At 42.5% G+C, this 17,313-nt stretch overlaps 3 protein-coding genes across 4 annotated transcripts; 2 read left to right on the top strand and 1 right to left on the bottom strand.

The window, feature by feature from the left end:
• Nucleotides 1-1,614: 1,614 nt before the first annotated feature.
• LOC116196338 (probable LRR receptor-like serine/threonine-protein kinase At4g36180) lies at nucleotides 1,615-5,466 on the top strand. Its single transcript, XM_031526046.1, has one exon. The coding sequence runs from the start codon at nucleotides 1,962-1,964 to the stop codon at nucleotides 5,358-5,360; it is 3,399 nt and encodes a 1,132-aa protein (XP_031381906.1). The 5' UTR covers nucleotides 1,615-1,961; the 3' UTR covers nucleotides 5,361-5,466.
• A 2,313-nt stretch (nucleotides 5,467-7,779) lies between these two features.
• On the bottom strand, nucleotides 7,780-11,476 carry LOC116211285 (V-type proton ATPase 16 kDa proteolipid subunit-like). The gene is made up of 3 exons (XM_031545599.1): nucleotides 11,271-11,476; nucleotides 10,882-11,167; nucleotides 7,780-8,150 (listed from the first exon to the last, which is right to left on the bottom strand). Exons 1-3 carry the CDS (start codon nucleotides 11,350-11,352, stop codon nucleotides 8,018-8,020), a joined length of 501 nt encoding a protein of 166 aa, XP_031401459.1. The 5' UTR covers nucleotides 11,353-11,476; the 3' UTR covers nucleotides 7,780-8,017.
• Nucleotides 11,477-11,560: 84 nt separating this feature from the next.
• Nucleotides 11,561-16,236, top strand: LOC116211275 (protein DECREASED SIZE EXCLUSION LIMIT 1). Of its 2 annotated transcripts, none has more exons than XM_031545577.1 (13): nucleotides 11,561-11,815; nucleotides 11,910-11,972; nucleotides 12,198-12,269; nucleotides 12,361-12,417; nucleotides 12,822-13,021; nucleotides 13,247-13,308; nucleotides 13,404-13,497; nucleotides 14,005-14,071; nucleotides 14,252-14,334; nucleotides 14,436-14,527; nucleotides 15,236-15,342; nucleotides 15,445-15,508; nucleotides 15,620-16,204. In XM_031545577.1, exons 1-13 carry the CDS (start codon nucleotides 11,712-11,714, stop codon nucleotides 15,716-15,718), a joined length of 1,164 nt encoding a protein of 387 aa, XP_031401437.1. In that variant the 5' UTR covers nucleotides 11,561-11,711; the 3' UTR covers nucleotides 15,719-16,204. The 2 variants fall into 2 exon arrangements, with proteins under 2 accessions (XP_031401437.1, XP_031401447.1); XM_031545587.1 differs by having other exon boundaries at nucleotides 11,688-11,840; nucleotides 15,620-16,236.
• The last annotated feature ends 1,077 nt before the right edge of the window (nucleotides 16,237-17,313 follow it).

The raw sequence follows: 17,313 nt of genomic DNA, 5'->3' as shown, positions 1-17,313 counted from the left end.
ATTCCCAATAAAAATTTAGTTTGTTTGATTTAAGTCCTTAACCCAATAGAGGATAGGTGAAAAATAAAAACACCATTATCATTCATCCTTAAGTAAATCCTTAAATGTTTGCTCATCCACAAATTCCCAAGGGTGGGTATGTTCAGTAAAAAAAAAAACGAGGACGTAGGTTGAGGATTAATTTTACTTCAATTCAGTGTGTAGTCGACAACCAATTTGATTAGTTACTTACTATAATCTGTTTACCGACAGTTCACTGATATTTAATCATAAATAGTTTTAAAAATATAAAATACTAAAATGACTAAATAAAATTCAGTAAAATAACTAAAATAATTTAAATAGTAAAAATAATTGAAAACTAAATTAACAAAACTAAAAGATCTACAAAAATTAACTTCAATTTACGTTTGACTCTTAAAAATTGCATCCAACATAGCCGAAATCAATTAATTTTTATCTAATTTTCGGTTAAATGAATCATGAAAACTGGTATAGTAAATAAAGCATAGGAATATCTTTAGGGGTATGGAAATTAGCTTCAATTCATGCTTGACTCCTAAGAATTTTGTCCAGAATAATCGAACCGGTTAATTTCTATATAGAATTCATCATTTTAAAAAAAACTCGATTAACTAGTTAACCGAATTTGTAAAACGGCTAATAATTTTATAATGGTTATCTGGTTATACTTTTTTAGGGTGTTTTTAAAAGAGTTTAAAGAATAGAGATTGAATTGAAATGATTTCACACAAAGAAGTCTAGATTGTGAATTATTTTCAAACCAAGTCTAGTTTGGGCATAAATTTTAAAAAGAAGTCTAATTTGAGGGAAAAAAAAACTTCCCTTTATGCATGTTTTGTTTTTAAATCTTAACATGGATGCTACTTTTGCTTAACCCTAGCGTTGCACTCATGACTCATGAGGTATAGCATACAGTTATATGTGAAATGAAGTTCCATGATATCCGGATATAGCTTCTTCTAAGTAAGATGATTCGAGTGAGTTGACTTCTCCTAATGTAAACTCTAGGATTCAAGTCATGTATCGATGAAAATTCACGGTTGAGAGAAATTTGTCCTTTAATGAACCGATTTAGGCTTAAACCTCAATCGATCAATTGAGGCCTACTAGACTTTCATATGTCAGGAAGTGTAGAGAAAAAAGAAAATGTGATCGATGCGTACATCCCAATCATGTGAGCCTAGCTAGGGACTCTCAAGGGAACTGTCATGGAAAAAGAGGAAATATTATTTGGCATGCAAAACAACTAACGTAGCACACTATAAGGATCATTGAGATGTGTTCACAGGATCAATAATGTCGGCCTGACGCTTTTTAATGAATAAATACTATGTATATATAACTAAAAATACATGCAATCACTTTTGGCTCCAACATGAAACATATCTATTAATTTTATTCGGTAAGTTGTATTTCATTGATTTTATTATAATTACAATAGAGGTTCACGAGCTTTATAAGGGATATGAGAAGTGAAAACATACGAATGCATGAAGTGTACGAATATCGAACTTGAAATCTATTGGTTTATGTCTCGAATTTCAAAATTCGATCGCGACGGTTGCTCTACTGAATCCGTTTCTCGTATGTGTCTACCTGAATTTTAGACGACAGAAAACAAAGCACGCAGACACAGCACTTGGGCTCGCACTTATATATGTGGCCTTGTGTCTCTCCTCTCTCTCTCTCTCTCTCTCTCTTCCCACTTTCTGCTGCTCCCAAGTCCCAATCATCGGCTGCTGCTGCTGCTGTTGCTAACAGTTTGTATAGCAACAGGGACGCTCCCTCCCCCTCTCCACTGTCTCCTCCCTCCTCCTCCGCCACTCCCAACGCCTTCCCCCCTTCTCGATCTCGAACCCCACAACCCACAAAACTCCATTAAACCTCTCCCTCTCCCCCACCCCCTCAGACCCACATTGCATCTCCCCCTCTCTCCCATGGCTGCAACGGCTCTTTCTCTCTTCTTCTCCCTTCTGCTTGCCGCCATCCTCACTCACTCGCAGCAGCAGGCCACTTCTTCCTCCGAGATCGCCGCCCTCCTCTCCTTCCGGGGCGGCCTCCGGGACCCCCTCGGCTCCCTCGACGGCTGGTCCCCCTCCACCCCCTCCGCCCCCTGCGACTGGCGCGGCATTCTCTGCTACTCCGGCCGCGTCCGCGAGCTCCGCCTCCCGCGCCTCCAGCTCTCCGGCCCACTCTCCCAGGACCTCGGCGGCCTCCTCCAGCTCCGCAAACTCAGCCTCCACTCCAACAGCCTCAATGGCTCCATCCCCTCCTCTCTCTCCCAGTGCTCCCTCCTCCGCGCCGTCTACCTCCAGGACAACTCCCTCACCGGCGGCCTTCCCCACGCCGTCCTCAACCTCACCAACCTCCAGGTCCTCAACGCAGCCCACAACCTCCTCTCCGGCAATGTCCCCGCCGACCTCTCCCCGAGCTTGCGGTACCTCGACCTCTCCTCCAACTCCTTCTCCGGCGAGATTCCTGGCAACTTCTCGGCGAAATCCCAGCTCCAGCTCATCAACCTCTCCTTCAACCGCTTCCTCGGGCAAATACCTTCCACCATCGGCGCTCTCCAACAGCTTGAGTACCTGTGGCTCGATTCCAACCGTCTGTACGGAACTCTCCCTTCGGCTCTATCTAACTGCTCTTCTCTCCGGCATTTGAGCGCCGAGGACAACTCTCTCAGAGGTTTAATCCCGGGGACTATTGGGTCCATTCAGACGCTCGAAGCCCTCTCCCTTTCTCGGAACGAGCTCGCGGGCTCTGTCCCGCCTTCTCTCTTCTGTAACCTTTCGCTTTCGAGTTTCAATTCCATGAAAAATATCCACTTGAGCTTTAATGCCTTCACGGGGATATCTGAGCCGCCATTGGAGAGCTGCATTAGTTCTCTGGAGGTAGTAGACCTTCACGAGAACAACATACAGGGCGTGTTCCCGAATTGGTTGACCAACATTTCCACATTGCGGGTAATAGATCTCTCAGGAAATGACTTTTCCGGTACACTGCCGGTTAAAATTCGCGATCTGTACAAGTTAGAGGAGCTGAGGATGGGAAATAATTCGATGTCTGGCCAGCTTCCGGGCGAAATCGTCAACTGTAGCTTGTTGCAGGTTCTTGATCTGGAGGGCAATCGGTTTTCAGGTCAGGTTCCGGTTTTCTTGAGTGAGCTGAGGAGCTTGAGGATGATTTCTCTGGGGAGAAATCTGTTCTCGGGACCGATTCCTCAGGAGTTGGGAAACCTTTCCGGGCTCGAGATGTTGAATCTGAGCAGTAATAATCTGACTGGCAATGTCCCCGAAGAGATCATGCAGCTGAGAAATTTGAGTACTCTCAATCTGAGCTACAATAATTTGTCCGGCGAAGTTCCTTATAATGTCGGGAACTTAAAGAGCTTACAAGTTCTGAACTTGAGCAGTTGCAGTTTTTCGGGGGAGGTTCCTTCGAGTATTGGGAATTTGATGAGACTGACAAGTTTCGATTTAAGCAAGCAGAATCTCTCTGGGAAGCTGCCGATTGAGTTTTTCGGGTTACCGGGTTTGCAAGTTGTCTCGCTTGAAGAGAACTCATTTTCTGGTGATGTGCCTGAAGGGTTCAGCAGCTTGGTTTCTCTGAACCATCTGAATCTCAGCTCGAATTCTTTTTCTGGGAATATTCCAGTGACTTACGGGTTTCTTCAATCGTTATCTGTTCTTTCAATGTCAAGAAATCAGATCTCTGGTCCAATTCCTGCAGAGCTCGGTAACTGCTCAAGTCTTGAAGCAATTGAGCTTCGCTCGAATCATTTGAGGGGTCACATTCCGGGCAGCATATCTCGCCTTTCTCGCCTGACGGAGCTCGATTTGGGTGGAAATGATCTGACAGGTGAAATCCCAGTGGAGGTATCGAAATGCCTCTCTCTGACTTCGCTGTCACTGGACTCAAATAAACTTTCGGGCAGCGTACCTGGATCTCTGTCAAGATTATCATATCTGACTGTACTGAATCTCTCATCGAACAATTTGAGCGGAAGAATTCCGGCAAATCTTTCCGATCTTCATGAGTTGAAGTACCTGAACCTTTCGAGAAACAACCTCGAGGGTGAGATTCCTGGAGCACTGGGCTCTCGGTTCAATGACCCTGCTGTATTCGCTATGAACGGGAAATTATGTGGGATGCCTTTGGGAAGAGAATGCCCTAATGTGAAAAACAGGAAGAGGAAGAGGCTGATTATACTGATTGCTCTTATCGCGGCAGGAGCTTTCTTCCTGGCTATGTGTTGCTGCGGTTATGTCTTCAGCCTCTTACGGTGGCGAAGGAGGCTCCGAGGAGCTAATGGGGAAAAGAAACGGAGCCCACGTACTAGCTCAGGAGGAGAGAGAGGCCGTGGGAGCGGAGATGAAGGAGGGCCGAAGCTTGTAATGTTCAGTAACAGGATTACATATGCAGAAACGTTGGAAGCAACCCGACAGTTCGATGAGGAGAATGTTTTGAGCCGAGGAAGATATGGTTTAGTCTTCAAGGCCTCATTCCAAGATGGGATGGTTCTCGCGATTCTGCGAGTCCCCAATGGGTCTATTGATGAAGCCACATTCCGCAGAGAAGCTGAAGACTTGGGAAAGATTAAGCACAGGAACTTGACCGTTCTACGAGGATATTATGCAGGTCCGCCAGATGTTCGTCTCTTAGTTTACGATTACATGCCGAACGGGAACCTGGCCACTCTGCTGCAAGAAGCTTCACACCGAGATGGGCACATGCTGAACTGGCCAATGCGTCATCTCATTGCCCTTGGAATCGCCCGAGGGCTATCTTTCTTGCATTCAATTCCAGTGATCCATGGGGACGTGAAGCCTCAGAACGTCTTCTTCGATGCAGATTTTGAGTCCCATCTGTCCGAATTTGGCCTCGATCGGCTCGTGAGGCCAACCCCACAAGAAGCTCCCTCGTCATCCACTGCACCAGTTGGGACATTGGGCTACGTCTCACCCGAAGCTGCTCTGACTGGACAGGCCACCAAGGAGTCCGACGTGTACAGCTTCGGGATCGTGCTGCTGGAGATTCTCACTGGGAAGAAGCCAGTAATGTTCAACCAAGACGAAGACATTGTCAAGTGGGTGAAGAGGCAACTCCAGAGGGGACAGATATCGGAACTCATAGAGCCGGGATTGCTCGAGCTAGATCCGGAGTCATCGGAGTGGGAGGAGTTCCTGTTGGGTGTAAAAGTGGGGCTGCTCTGCACGACAACCGATCCCGGCGACAGGCCTGCGATGGCGGACGTCGTGTTCATGCTCGAGGGGTGTAGGGTTGGGCCGGACATCCCTTCATCAGCCGATCCCACCTCGTTGCCTTCCCCAGCCTGAAGGAAATTTATTGCATGTGTGTAACATTCAATTCAATGTATATTGTTGTTTCATTCATGATTTTGTCAGCATGAAGTAGGAAATTTGAATTCCGTGATTAAGCTTCCGATCTCGAGCTGAAATTGATTCTTACGGAAATGCTTTCACGAGTTCTCCGAACTTTCGAGCCAATGGGTCATCCTGTTGATCATATTTCATTAATCCCTCCCTGATTTGCTCGGTGAGATGACGTGTCTTTGACCCCACCGGCGCCGGTCTTACGGCGTTGACGGACAAAGAGGGAGGGGACCCGCCGGTAGAGTCAAAACCGGGTCCGTGTCTTCTTGGGCGTGGGCCCCCCATCCCAGAACTCCCGCCAAAAGGAGCTCCTGAGGGGCAAGGGAGGGGCCTTTTCGTCTTTTCCCGAGGGGGGGGGGGTGGGGGGAGAAGTAGCCGTTAATCTGACTGGATGAACCTGGGGTGTCTTTATCGAAAAAGACGGACGAAAATAAAATATGAGAGGCTTTTAGGATCCGTGAATGGTGTCAGAAGGGGCCTCTGACCGGCGTGGGGGGGGGCTCCCGGAGAAAAGCGACGGGAGATTCTCTTCCCCCGGGGGGGGGGGGGCCCTGACTGTGTGCCACGTGGCAACCGGTGCTGGCCTCACAATGAGCCTCGATGAGGGTTTTGGACTGTAGATTAATGGGCCTGGGCCACTCTCCGCCCCAGCAACTTTACGAGCACAGTATTTGTGGGCCCAGCATGAGCCTCAGGTTAATTACGTACTCATGATTGGGTTCATTTAAATCAACTTTCTCCAACATTCAATCCGTGGAGCCGTCCGCTTGGTTAAATCCATTCATTCAAGAAAACGATTACACTCTCTCTCTGTGTCATTTGTTAACTAAACAAGAAGGCCCCCATGTCGCGCAAAGTACGTGTAGAATGACTTGTTGCTTTCACTTCATTGGGAGGACTTCGAGCCGTTTGCATCGGGCCAGTTCCATATAAGGTTTAGGCCCCAGGCGGCGCAAGCTGGTCGACTGCACAGTAGTGCTGATAATTAAAGCACGGGGATGATCTTACCTCAGTATTGTAAATGATTGTGCATCTTGAGAGTTTTCGTCCCTAATCGTTCTTCGTTCAAAATATCTTGAGCTATTCATCGTCAAGCATCCTATTCACCGTAGATGATAACATCTAGAAAAAAGTACAAAAAAAATCCTTTTATGATTTGCGATCGGAACAAATTACATCCCGTGTCTTTGTTAGGGGTAATTAATCTTCCCGTGGTGTACTCCGCTAACCATAGTAGTTACAACTTTAGTTTTTTTTACCATTTTTAATCTTCAATCTTTAGTCTTTTAATCATTTCGACTCTAACTCTTTTTTTCTTTTATCATTCATATACTCGAGTTTTTATTTTTTTCATTTCCTAAAAAGAAGATCGACATGGACGGAGGGGTTGGGGTGGCCAATCAACGACCCCTCCATTGAGGTTGCTGGCATCCTCCGTGGGTACCGACGACCTCGGTGGAGGGGTAAGGGTCGCCGATTGGCAGCTCCAACCCCGAATCATCGCGGATTCCGAGTCAGAATGCCTGATCGATTCGCGAACTGGGATGGCCAATCGACGAGCCTGACCCCTCCATCGAGGTCGCCGGCATCCTCCGTGGGTACCAACGACCTCTGTGCAAGGGCTGAGGTTATCGATTGGCAAACCCAGTCTATGAATCCATTACTCCGACTCGGAGTCCCCAATCAATGCGGGGGTTGGGGCCGTCAATTGGCCACCCCAACCCCCCCACCGAGGTCGCCGGTGTCCTCGGAGGACGGCGACGACCTCGGCGCCTTTCAATTTTCTTTCTAGGACTAAAATAAAAAAATGAAAAGTTGAGGATAGGAATGTTAAAAGAAAAAAAATTTAGAACCAAAATGATTAAAAAATTAAAGATTGAAGTCTCAAAATGAAAAAAAAAAAAACTAACGTCGTAACCCAACGAAATACACCACAATAGGACTAATTATCCCTAACAAAAACGCAATATGTAATTTATCCCGACCTTAAACTACAAGGGGAGTTTTTATATTTTTCCCGGAGATCTATATGAAATTTGGTCATAGAGGTCGCTCTGAATTATGCTTCCAGTATTTTACCATTCAATCCAAAAAAAAAAAAAGGCTTACAGTACTCCCTGCCTCAGCCCTCTGTTTTGCTTTGCAGGCGATGTTGACAGTGTCATGTGGGAGCTCTGCAACTGCAGCCAGGCCTTCCGTTTATTCATATATTGGAACAGTTAAACCTTATTTACTGCGACCAACAAACTACTTGTCCCAAATTTACTTGGATTTCAATTTCTTGTTGATGAAGTACGTGCACAAAATTGACAAAACAGTAACTTCGAGCTCAAATTGGTTAGGTAGATGAGATACTTGCAGATCGAGCTAAACGGACAACGCATTACATAGTAGTTCAGCGAAACAGCAAAGACCATAGTTCAAGAGTTACGCATATGAAGGATATGGAATAATAAGAATAATAAGGAATTAGCTGCGACGATATTGCAGCCAGAGATCAAATTTAATTTCCAAAGCCCCATCACCAGTAAGTAAAGAAAAGGACTAGCCAAAGGAAAATAAATAGAACGCGGGACGAACCACAGAACCACCATCCGGTATTACTCTGCTCTGGACTGGCCAGCTCGGGATGAAAGGATGATGCCAACAATAAGGCCATACAGGGCGAGAGCTTCTGCGAAGATGAGGATGAGGATCATACCAACAAAGAGCTTTGGTTGTTGTGCATTGGCCCTGCAAAATCGGACATATAAAATGTAAGTGGAACCAAGAGATCAAGTAAGAGGACGCATGCATGTGACGATGTTAAGCTTAAAAGCAGCATCTGCTATTAAAATGGAGTGTCTGACACTGAAAAAGAAAAGGATATGTAGTCCAGTTTAAATGTTAATGTTCAAGCCTGCATAGCCTGCATAGCTCTTAAGAGTATTCAAGGCAGCTGCCATCCATCAAGCCATGGGACATGCGTATCTTAATAAATGCTGGATAGATAGCTGGCACAATTGCATGCTGTCCTATGTTTAATAAATGGTTGTCCTTGAGACCGGATTCCGGAGTGCAAAATAAAGATGAGTGGCCTTTTTTAAGTGTAAATCCACCTGATATAAGAATGCACGTAGTCTAGATGCAATCTGCACCAGGCAATCCTAATTGCAATAAGACACTCCGAAAGTAGATCCTTAGTAAGAGACAAATAGGGTCACTACAACTTCACATTACTTTCAGATACAGCCGTGACAGACCAAGACATTTCAACCAAGGATCATGATGCAGTTTGAACCCACAAATCCATTTTTGAGAAATAACAGCACAACGATTCCAATTATCTTTCTAATATAACTTATCCAAAAAGAAAAAAACTTTCTAATATAGCTTTCATCAATTCTCGTGTTATCAAAAATTGAGTTCAGCAAGAAAGAACGACACACTTTTACACAGATACACAGAATTCACCCCTTGGATGAAATCTTAGCTGGGTCATCAGCTCAGTCGTTGCATAATGTGAACTATTAAGAAAACAGCGAAGAGATGCAAACCAAGATTATTGAATTCGTCAATCAAGCTGTGACCCCATTCTAGCAATGACTTGACTCATTGGAACTGAGAGAAATAGCCCTGACTCGTAAACCGGTAAGTCATGGTAAACCAGTACAACCTCTTCACTCGCGAGTGCACTCCTTTTACTCCCAGCTCTCCGGAGTTGGGCTGAACTTGATCTCAACCCAATACAATCACTAAAACCCAGTTCCTCAGAGAAACGTGTACATGGCCCAGTCCAAATCTTTAAATGCAAAGCCATAACCAATAAATGACAGGCCGGGCAACTCAATTGAAAATGAAAGATAACTGGTGCACACGTACATTTGACGATTTTATAATGAGCACTGCTATTTGTGCCGACTAAATCTGCTGAAAATCAGTGCTACAAGACACAATGGCATGTCTGTAATTTCCCAGCAAAAGATGGGCAATGTATATTCATGAGGTATTCGGCATCCTCCGACTAGGAGGAAAAAGTATTTTCCTTTTATGATAGAGTTCCCATCCGACCATTCTAAATCTCTCCAATGAGGAATAAAAGAGGGGAGGCAGAATTGTTCACTTCTCTTTTCTGAATTCTGTTCTCTTCTCTTTTAGATCACGCTCAACCATGCTTATTCTTTAATTAGTAGTAGTTGTTTCTTTGCTTTTGTATATCTATCTCAAATCCTAAAATAAATGTCCTTTTTCTTCCGAACATTCTGTTTTTTTCTTTCCTCTTTAAATTCCAAAGCAAACATAATATAATACAATAAATCAATGAGCTCATGAACACGTGATTTGATCCACAAACTCATGAGCTCATGAAACTACTCTACCTAAGCACTAAGCACATGTTTTAGGCGATATTTTCATAAAACAATACAATTCTTGTCTAGTTGTGGTTTGGTAATCTGTATGAGTTGATCAAATCGAGCTTATGACTCAAACTAAGGAGACATCCACCAACTCTACCACTAAGATGCAAACAGTACATCAATAATTTGATGGCCAAGACAAGACAAGATTCTAAAAGTAGACTTTACGGCATGTCATATTTCAAATTAATCTTTGAAGGCATAAAAAAATTAGAAATACAATATATCTAGGATACCTAAGCAAAACTAAATTTACTTTTAACTATTATGTATACATTTCGATGTACATATTCAAGCAGAAAAGGATGTGTGACTCCAACAACCAACAAGCAATTCAGTCGGCCATCTTGGGGAAATAAATCTAACACTTAAGTCGATGCTTCCCAACTTATACAGTTGAAATTTTTCAACGCAATAATAAGAAAGTTCAACTGCTCCCGTAGGAAAATTTACAATGTTGAGCTGTATATGCAGGAGAATAAAGCTGAAAATGCCATCCAAAAAGCAGTACAAACTCAGTCATCTAGAATTTGACTTTTTAAACTACAACAAACCGAGCCCAAGAATCCAACAAGAAGCATATTCAATCAAACTTGACATTAAAACGTTGTAGCGACTTGGAGAAGCAACAATCCATACTAGTACACATACACTAACCATGCATGTCTAGCAGTGAGTTCACTGGACTCCCATTCAAGGGTGCAACTTATCAGGCACTTCCGGCAAATAAACATGCAGCATATGCTCAATCAGTCGCTGTTATTCATGTTGCAAAATCCTAATTTGCCGAAGCACTTGTCAACATGCAATACTGAGGTTGTTTAATGATGCAATTTTCCAACTAGCCACTGGTGGCACAAAGCAAAGTGAACGCAAGAAATAGTAAGGTGTTATCAATATCAGCCAATTATATTTATATCATGAAGCAGCAATGCATCGATATCTAACTGCATCCATATAGCTTAAGAAAGTAACCGGCTCCCTTCAGTTTCATAGTTGCTTTGATTAAACGACAGAAATGGTATAAGTAAAGAATTGCAAAGAGATAATGGAGAGGAATAATTTACCTAACGCCGGCATCACCGACGATTCCAATAGCCATTCCAGCAGAGAGCCCAGCGAGACCACAAGCAAGACCAGATGAGAGATGAGCGTATCCGTCGAAGAGGTAGTAAGACTTGGCTTTGGGGTTAATCCCGGTACTGATGATCACAGCAATAATCAATCCGTAAATCCCCAAAACACCAGCCATAACCACCGGGACGATCGACTTCATCACCAGCTCGGGCCTCATCACGCCCATAGACGCCACGCCGACGCCGCTCTTTGCAGTCCCGTACGCAGCTCCCATACCTGAGAACAAAACCAATCGAATCGCCCAATCATAGTATTAGATCGCGACAACAGGAAAGCCGTAGATCAGGATGATGGGAGAGGTGATCGGAGGAGCGGTTACAGGAGAAGACCAGGGCAGCTGCAGCGCCGAGGAAGCCGAAGAATGGAGCGGTTTCATCGCCGCTGAAGGTCGAGGACGACATCCTTCCCGGTCCTTGATTTGAATCTGCAGAGGGAGTTGATCCGATCGGAGGATTTCTCCGGTCCCGCGTTTTCTTTAATCTCCCTCTTCGCAGAGAGTTCGCGCTATGTCTTTGTTGTATTTTATATATTTTATTTTATTTTTATTTTATATTGTTCTATCATCTATGTATCATTGATTTTTTTTAAAAAAAAAAAAGAAAAAAAATTGGGAAATTAGCTTTGGCAGCTGATTCTGCTTCCATAGCCGAGCTAGAAGCTCCCTTCCATGGCCGCAATCTACTGCTCCATTTGATACGGCCAACTCTTCTCTCTCACTGCCTTCAACTTATTAAGCTTCTCGTAAACTTCCAAGGCTAAGATGGCCAAAACGCCGCCGCCTGATCCCGCGGCGGTGCTCCGCGGCCATCGCGCTTCCGTCACCGACGCCTGCTTCCACTTCTCCCGGCCTGTTCTTTTCACTGGGTGCCAATTCGCTTCCTTCCACAACGTCAGTCTCCTTTTCTTATTTTTGCCCTCTCACTTCGTATGTTTAATGGCTTCAACATTGTCGCTGCAGTGCCGCTGACGGTGAGCTGAGGATTTGGGACACAGTACAGCGCCGAACTGTAGCATCAGCATGGTAGTAGCTCCTACTCTGTTCTGTCACATTTGTGCTTTTACTTCGTGATTCTGAACGTAACCAGCCATGGCCTCCTCCAACTGATAAGAGCTCTATTGCTTTTTCATTAGAATCATTACTAGTTAAAAATTTTGAATCTTTCATGGAAAAGTCGGGCCTTTAGAACATCGGAAGTTTGGAGCATTTATGATTTCCAGAATGAAAGCTTTTTTATTATTTCTGCAGGGTTCATAGTGCAGCTCACGGGATTATTTCTGTAGCTAGTAGTCCTGTCATTGGAGCCAACAAAATTCTCAGGTGCATTCTTTAGTCTTATCATGCCCGTTGTGAAGATAGTTTAGTATATGTTGATGGGAGCATCTGATTGCCGATTATTATGTCGCCGTAGCCAGGGAAGGGACGGAACTGTCAAGTGCTGGGACATTGAGAATGGCGGTCTTCTGAGGTATTCTCCTGTATAGTTCACATTGAGACAACTCTGCTCCAACACCTTGTTAGTGCCTTTGAAGTTCAGTTTTCTATTTTTCTCTCCCTCTCCTTTATGTGAGATTTTTGCCATAATTCGAGCTCACTTATGTCATTGCATTTGATACAATTGATATCAACAGCGGAGTCATTGTCAAATATTAGAGTGAACTAGTATTGTAACTTTTCGGCTTGTATGAGAAGCGGTTTCACTAAGTAGTGTGAAGAGTGAAGATGCTGAAAGTATTAGCAGTGAAAAGCTCGCTTATAGCTTTTGCAGCCTATATCTCTTCATGTAACTTATTCCACCGATAAGGCTGCTGTTTCCATTTTCTCGTGCTCCACATTTATATGATTGTGAACTGCTATTTCTTCCTTTGACAGAAATCCTTTGCTCACGATTGAGACAAACTCGTATCACTTTTGCAAGCTTTCTTTGGTCAAATTACCTTCTGCCCATGGAAGACAAAATGAAGTCTCTGAGCCTTCCCATGAGGTGGAAGTTAGAAAAGATGCTGTGGAAATATCAACTGATAAAGGAGAAGTTCAGGGGAGTCTGACAGCGGACTCCCGCAACTCTGAAGGTTCATGGGTGTACTTGGACCATTTATTGAAGCACAAATTACCAGTTTAAGATATGACAATTGAGTATTTATTAAGATAAATAGTGGCTTAGATTTTCATTGGCTTGATCATGGATATCACGAATATTAATCACAATTTGACTATTCACATTTGTGGTCAGCATAAAAATGCTGCAGTTGAGAAAATTGACATATTAATCTTTTTGATGCCTTGTTTGTTGTTAGAGGAGGATTCACCAGCTGAGGGACTGAAATACATAGCTATAGCAGGGGAAACATCCTCTGAGGTTGTTATTTTTTTTTGTTCTTTCCTAATTGTACCTATTTCTACATTCTTTGCTCTCAACTTATTATTATTATTATTTTCATGTTTATTGAGAAGGTTGAGATATGGGATCTGAGAAATACTGAGAGATCTGTAAGATTCCCTCAAAACAACCTTGGAGGCTCCCAATGTAGCTCTACCAAAGAAAGAGGTATGCTGCTGATATTGTATTCTATTAACTAGATTCACATCAAAATTCCCTCCAGGCATATCAGTATTACCAGTTTTAGTGTATATTTATCTGTATAATTTCTAACTAGCCTGTATACTATGGCACATGTTTTTCAATGAGATGTTGTGTGAGTCTTCTTGTGTGATTTAATTTGTCTTCTTTGACCCTAATGCGCTACTGGGTGCTTTATCACTCTTGAGGTCCTTTCTTGTTGGGTGTGAGGCTGGGGTTTAACCTGCTGCTAGTAATTTGTTACTGTAGATTGATGCCTGTATAATGTAAGAAATGCCACTCATATTAAAAAAAAAAAATTGCCACTCTTGTACTTCCAATATGCTGTTTTATCATGAACCCATGATACAAAAATGAACTGTTGTATAATAGCACATTCTCACGCCTATTTACTTTTCCTAAGTTATCATTTTCCAAAGTAATTGTTGGTAAAACATTTTGCTTTATGGCATGTATGCTGTTATTCCTTGACAGGCATGTGCATGGCAGTTCAAGCCTTTTCACCATCTGCATCTCAGGGGTTCCTGAACATTGTGGCTGGGTGACTACTACTGTTCCCTCTCTCTCTCTCTGTGTATATATATCTCACTCGTATACTTGCATGTGGGGTTGCAGGCATGCACGCTGATGCACACTAGTTCTGTTTCGGTGGTCATGTTCTTCAAGATTTCTGCTACTTTTTTCTCACACTTTTCACACTCCTCTGATACTTCTATGGCAGTTATGAGGATGGTTCGATGCTTTGGTGGGACATACGTAATCCAGGGCTTCCTGTAGCCTCTGTCAAGTTTCATTCAGAGCCAGGTCAGGTCACTGCATATGTTTTGGGTAGCTATTCTCCTTATTTCTCATCCATACAATTGATATGGAGAATTAACATGAAATGGTTGACAATTTGGATGCAGTGCTGAGCTTATGCATAGATGGCCAATGCAATGGAGGTATCTCAGGAGGTGCAGATGACAAAATTTTTATATACAGTTTGGATCATTCTCTGGTAACTAATACTTGTTGATTTAGTTAACCTCTGTTACAGTCAATGCAAATATGATAATAAGGCCTATGTGGAGATGCATCTTTATGCTGTTTCTTATCACGTTCACGACCATTTGTGTGGATCATCAAGTGCTTATATTATTAAGATAAAATGGAGCGCTGTGAGATTGTGTAGAAGTAGAGTTCATTATGTGAGTGATCATTTTTACTGTTTGGGGATGATATGTGTTTTTTAATTATTTTATCTCTTGCTGATATATGATCATTACATTCTGTTGATATATCGTCTCTCCTAAGGCCGAAATGACTGCAGTTTCAGCTATTTAACATTTTCTATCGTAAAGCCACTTAATCAAATGACACAACTGGCAATTCTAGTTTTTTTTTCTTTTTTTTTAAAGTAGTTCTAATTACTTGAGTGAGCGATAAACCAGTGAGCTAATTAGTGTTATCTTTTGTCTGTTCAATGCAGTGTTTTTCAATATAACTGGGTCTACAACTGAATTGCATACTTTTTCTTTATCCGATTGGTTACAAATGACTTGCAAATCAGCATTTTATTTAAAGTAGATATTTCTGCTGAGTTTTAAGTATGGCAGATGAAATTGTGTATGTGTATATATATATATATATATATATATATATAGCATGTCTTTCATCACTCTACGGTGGAATATCATCTATATGTAATTTTTGGTGATTTGAGCAGGGCTCATGTTTGGTGAAGAAGGAAATTAGTTTGGAACGTCCAGGTATAGCGAGTACATCAATAAGACCTGATAACAAAATTGCTGCCACAGCTGGATGGGATCACAGGTTCTAATGGAAAATTACCACACTTTCTTTCTTCCCTTCTCTTTCTCTTCACTTTCTGTCTAGAAGAATTGCGAAATGCTCTGCATCAAAATTTCATTACAGGGTGCGGGTATATAATTATCGCAAAGGAAGTCCACTGGCAATATTGAAGTATCACCATACTACGGTAACTGTTTGGCCTCAATTACTAGCGAGTCAGTTTGCAAAACATAGTTCCATGCTATTCTCGATTCAATAGCTTCCATAGCTAACGTGAATTACAATATGCCTTTTGTAGTGTAATGCTGTGTCATTCTCGACTGACTGTAAGCAAATGGCCTCCGCATCAGAGGACAAAACCATTGCACTGTGGGAACTGTATCCTCCTCGAACATGAAACTCTTGGCACCAATTCATGGAATGAAATCTTGGTATTATGAGCAAAGTTGTTGTCAACGACTTCCTGGATGGGCTTACTGGTACCCAGTTTGACTCTCTTGGTTCCTGATGATAGATCAGAAGTTTCAGATTTTTCACTAGCGTCTTCCATGAGATCGTGAAGTTGCCATTTGGTATTGTAGTTGGATGTGGATTATCATCGTCCCGAGTCCAATGCAATGAAATACGACCGTCTCTATCATTTCAAATCACCTATAAGCCCTATTGTCATGGATGCCAGGCTTCTAATACGGTCCCTTAAGGTAGAGAGAGAATTAGTCTTACGTTTGAGGTTCAAGAGAGAAAAGGGCCTATTTTTGTCGGCTATTTCAACCCATATTGCTGCCCTGTGTTCATCAATTCACTAACGTTGGCCTCGGGCCTGATCCGACTCTGGGAATTGTATGGTCTGAACTCAAATGTAACAACAGCATTGCCTTGTAACTGTGAATGTGCAATGGGGTCCGAGTTCGACAAGATATGTGGATCGCATCTAGTTTTGAACAGTAATGTAGTTCTGTTCGAAGCATCGCTCCAATGTTTTTCCTCTAGGGAAGTCTATACAAAGGTGTAAGAAAGTCACAAGAAGAGAGACTTCCGGGTCTTTCGGTTTACGTATTGATTTCTACCTATCACGCACCATTGTGCGACCTGTTTCCCGGAGATTGATTGATCAAATTGAGCCAGAGATTGATTGATTGATTACCAGTTGCTAGTCTTAGATCTTATGATAACTGCAGGAGTAATCTGTAAACAATCTTTGCATTGTGTAGTTCTGCAGACCTCCGGCACGCGGTTTTGGTAAATTCTATTGATGAATTAGGAGGAATGATTATTTTTCCAGGCTTTGCCTAATTTGTCATACTTACGGGCTTTGATTCTGGGATTGGTTAGCCATGACAAAGTCATGGTAATTATAGCTTCAAAGCTTTGAATTGTCCCATTGCAAACACGGGTCAATTAAAGCTTATCGGGTTAAGTACAACTTGAACATCATTCAATGTTGACAAGCAAGCTGCCGCTGAAAAAGGTTTGTTGGGATTTTTTTTTCCTGATGAGATCACGAGATAATATTAATTTATTAGTTGTATTTTGTTCGAATATCCATTCATCCTTGAATATAAATTGTTCTTAATAAGTTTTAAATTCACACGCTGTAAATAAAATTCACACGCAAATGACGAATTTGCCAACCGCTCCATATCTCCCTTTTACGTTGCTGGAAAGTTGTAAATTGTAATCGAGGAACATTTGTCAGATTGTGGAGTTAGTAGGCCCATAAAGAAGAACCGAGAAGGATAAGTAGTTGCTCTATCAGAAATATTTTTCTGATCCGCATCACCTCATATTTGAAAATTTAGTGGTCTCATCTAATTTAAATTCGAAACGTATTGGTTCATAAAGGAATTAAACTCTCCTAATCATAAATTTGAAGGTTTTGCTAAAAGATTTGGAAGAAAAGTAGAGTTTCTCGAGTTGATGAAATCTGGCAACTGAATTATAACTTGGGTTGTTTATGAAAGAAAGCAGGAATTCTTTTTTTCAATTTTTCTT

The sequence above is a fragment of the Punica granatum genome, chromosome 1 (assembly GCF_007655135.1).
Source record: "Punica granatum isolate Tunisia-2019 chromosome 1, ASM765513v2, whole genome shotgun sequence".
In the NCBI taxonomy this organism is placed as follows: Eukaryota; Viridiplantae; Streptophyta; class Magnoliopsida; order Myrtales; family Lythraceae; genus Punica; species Punica granatum.
This window is presented reverse-complemented; position numbering and strand designations above follow the sequence as displayed.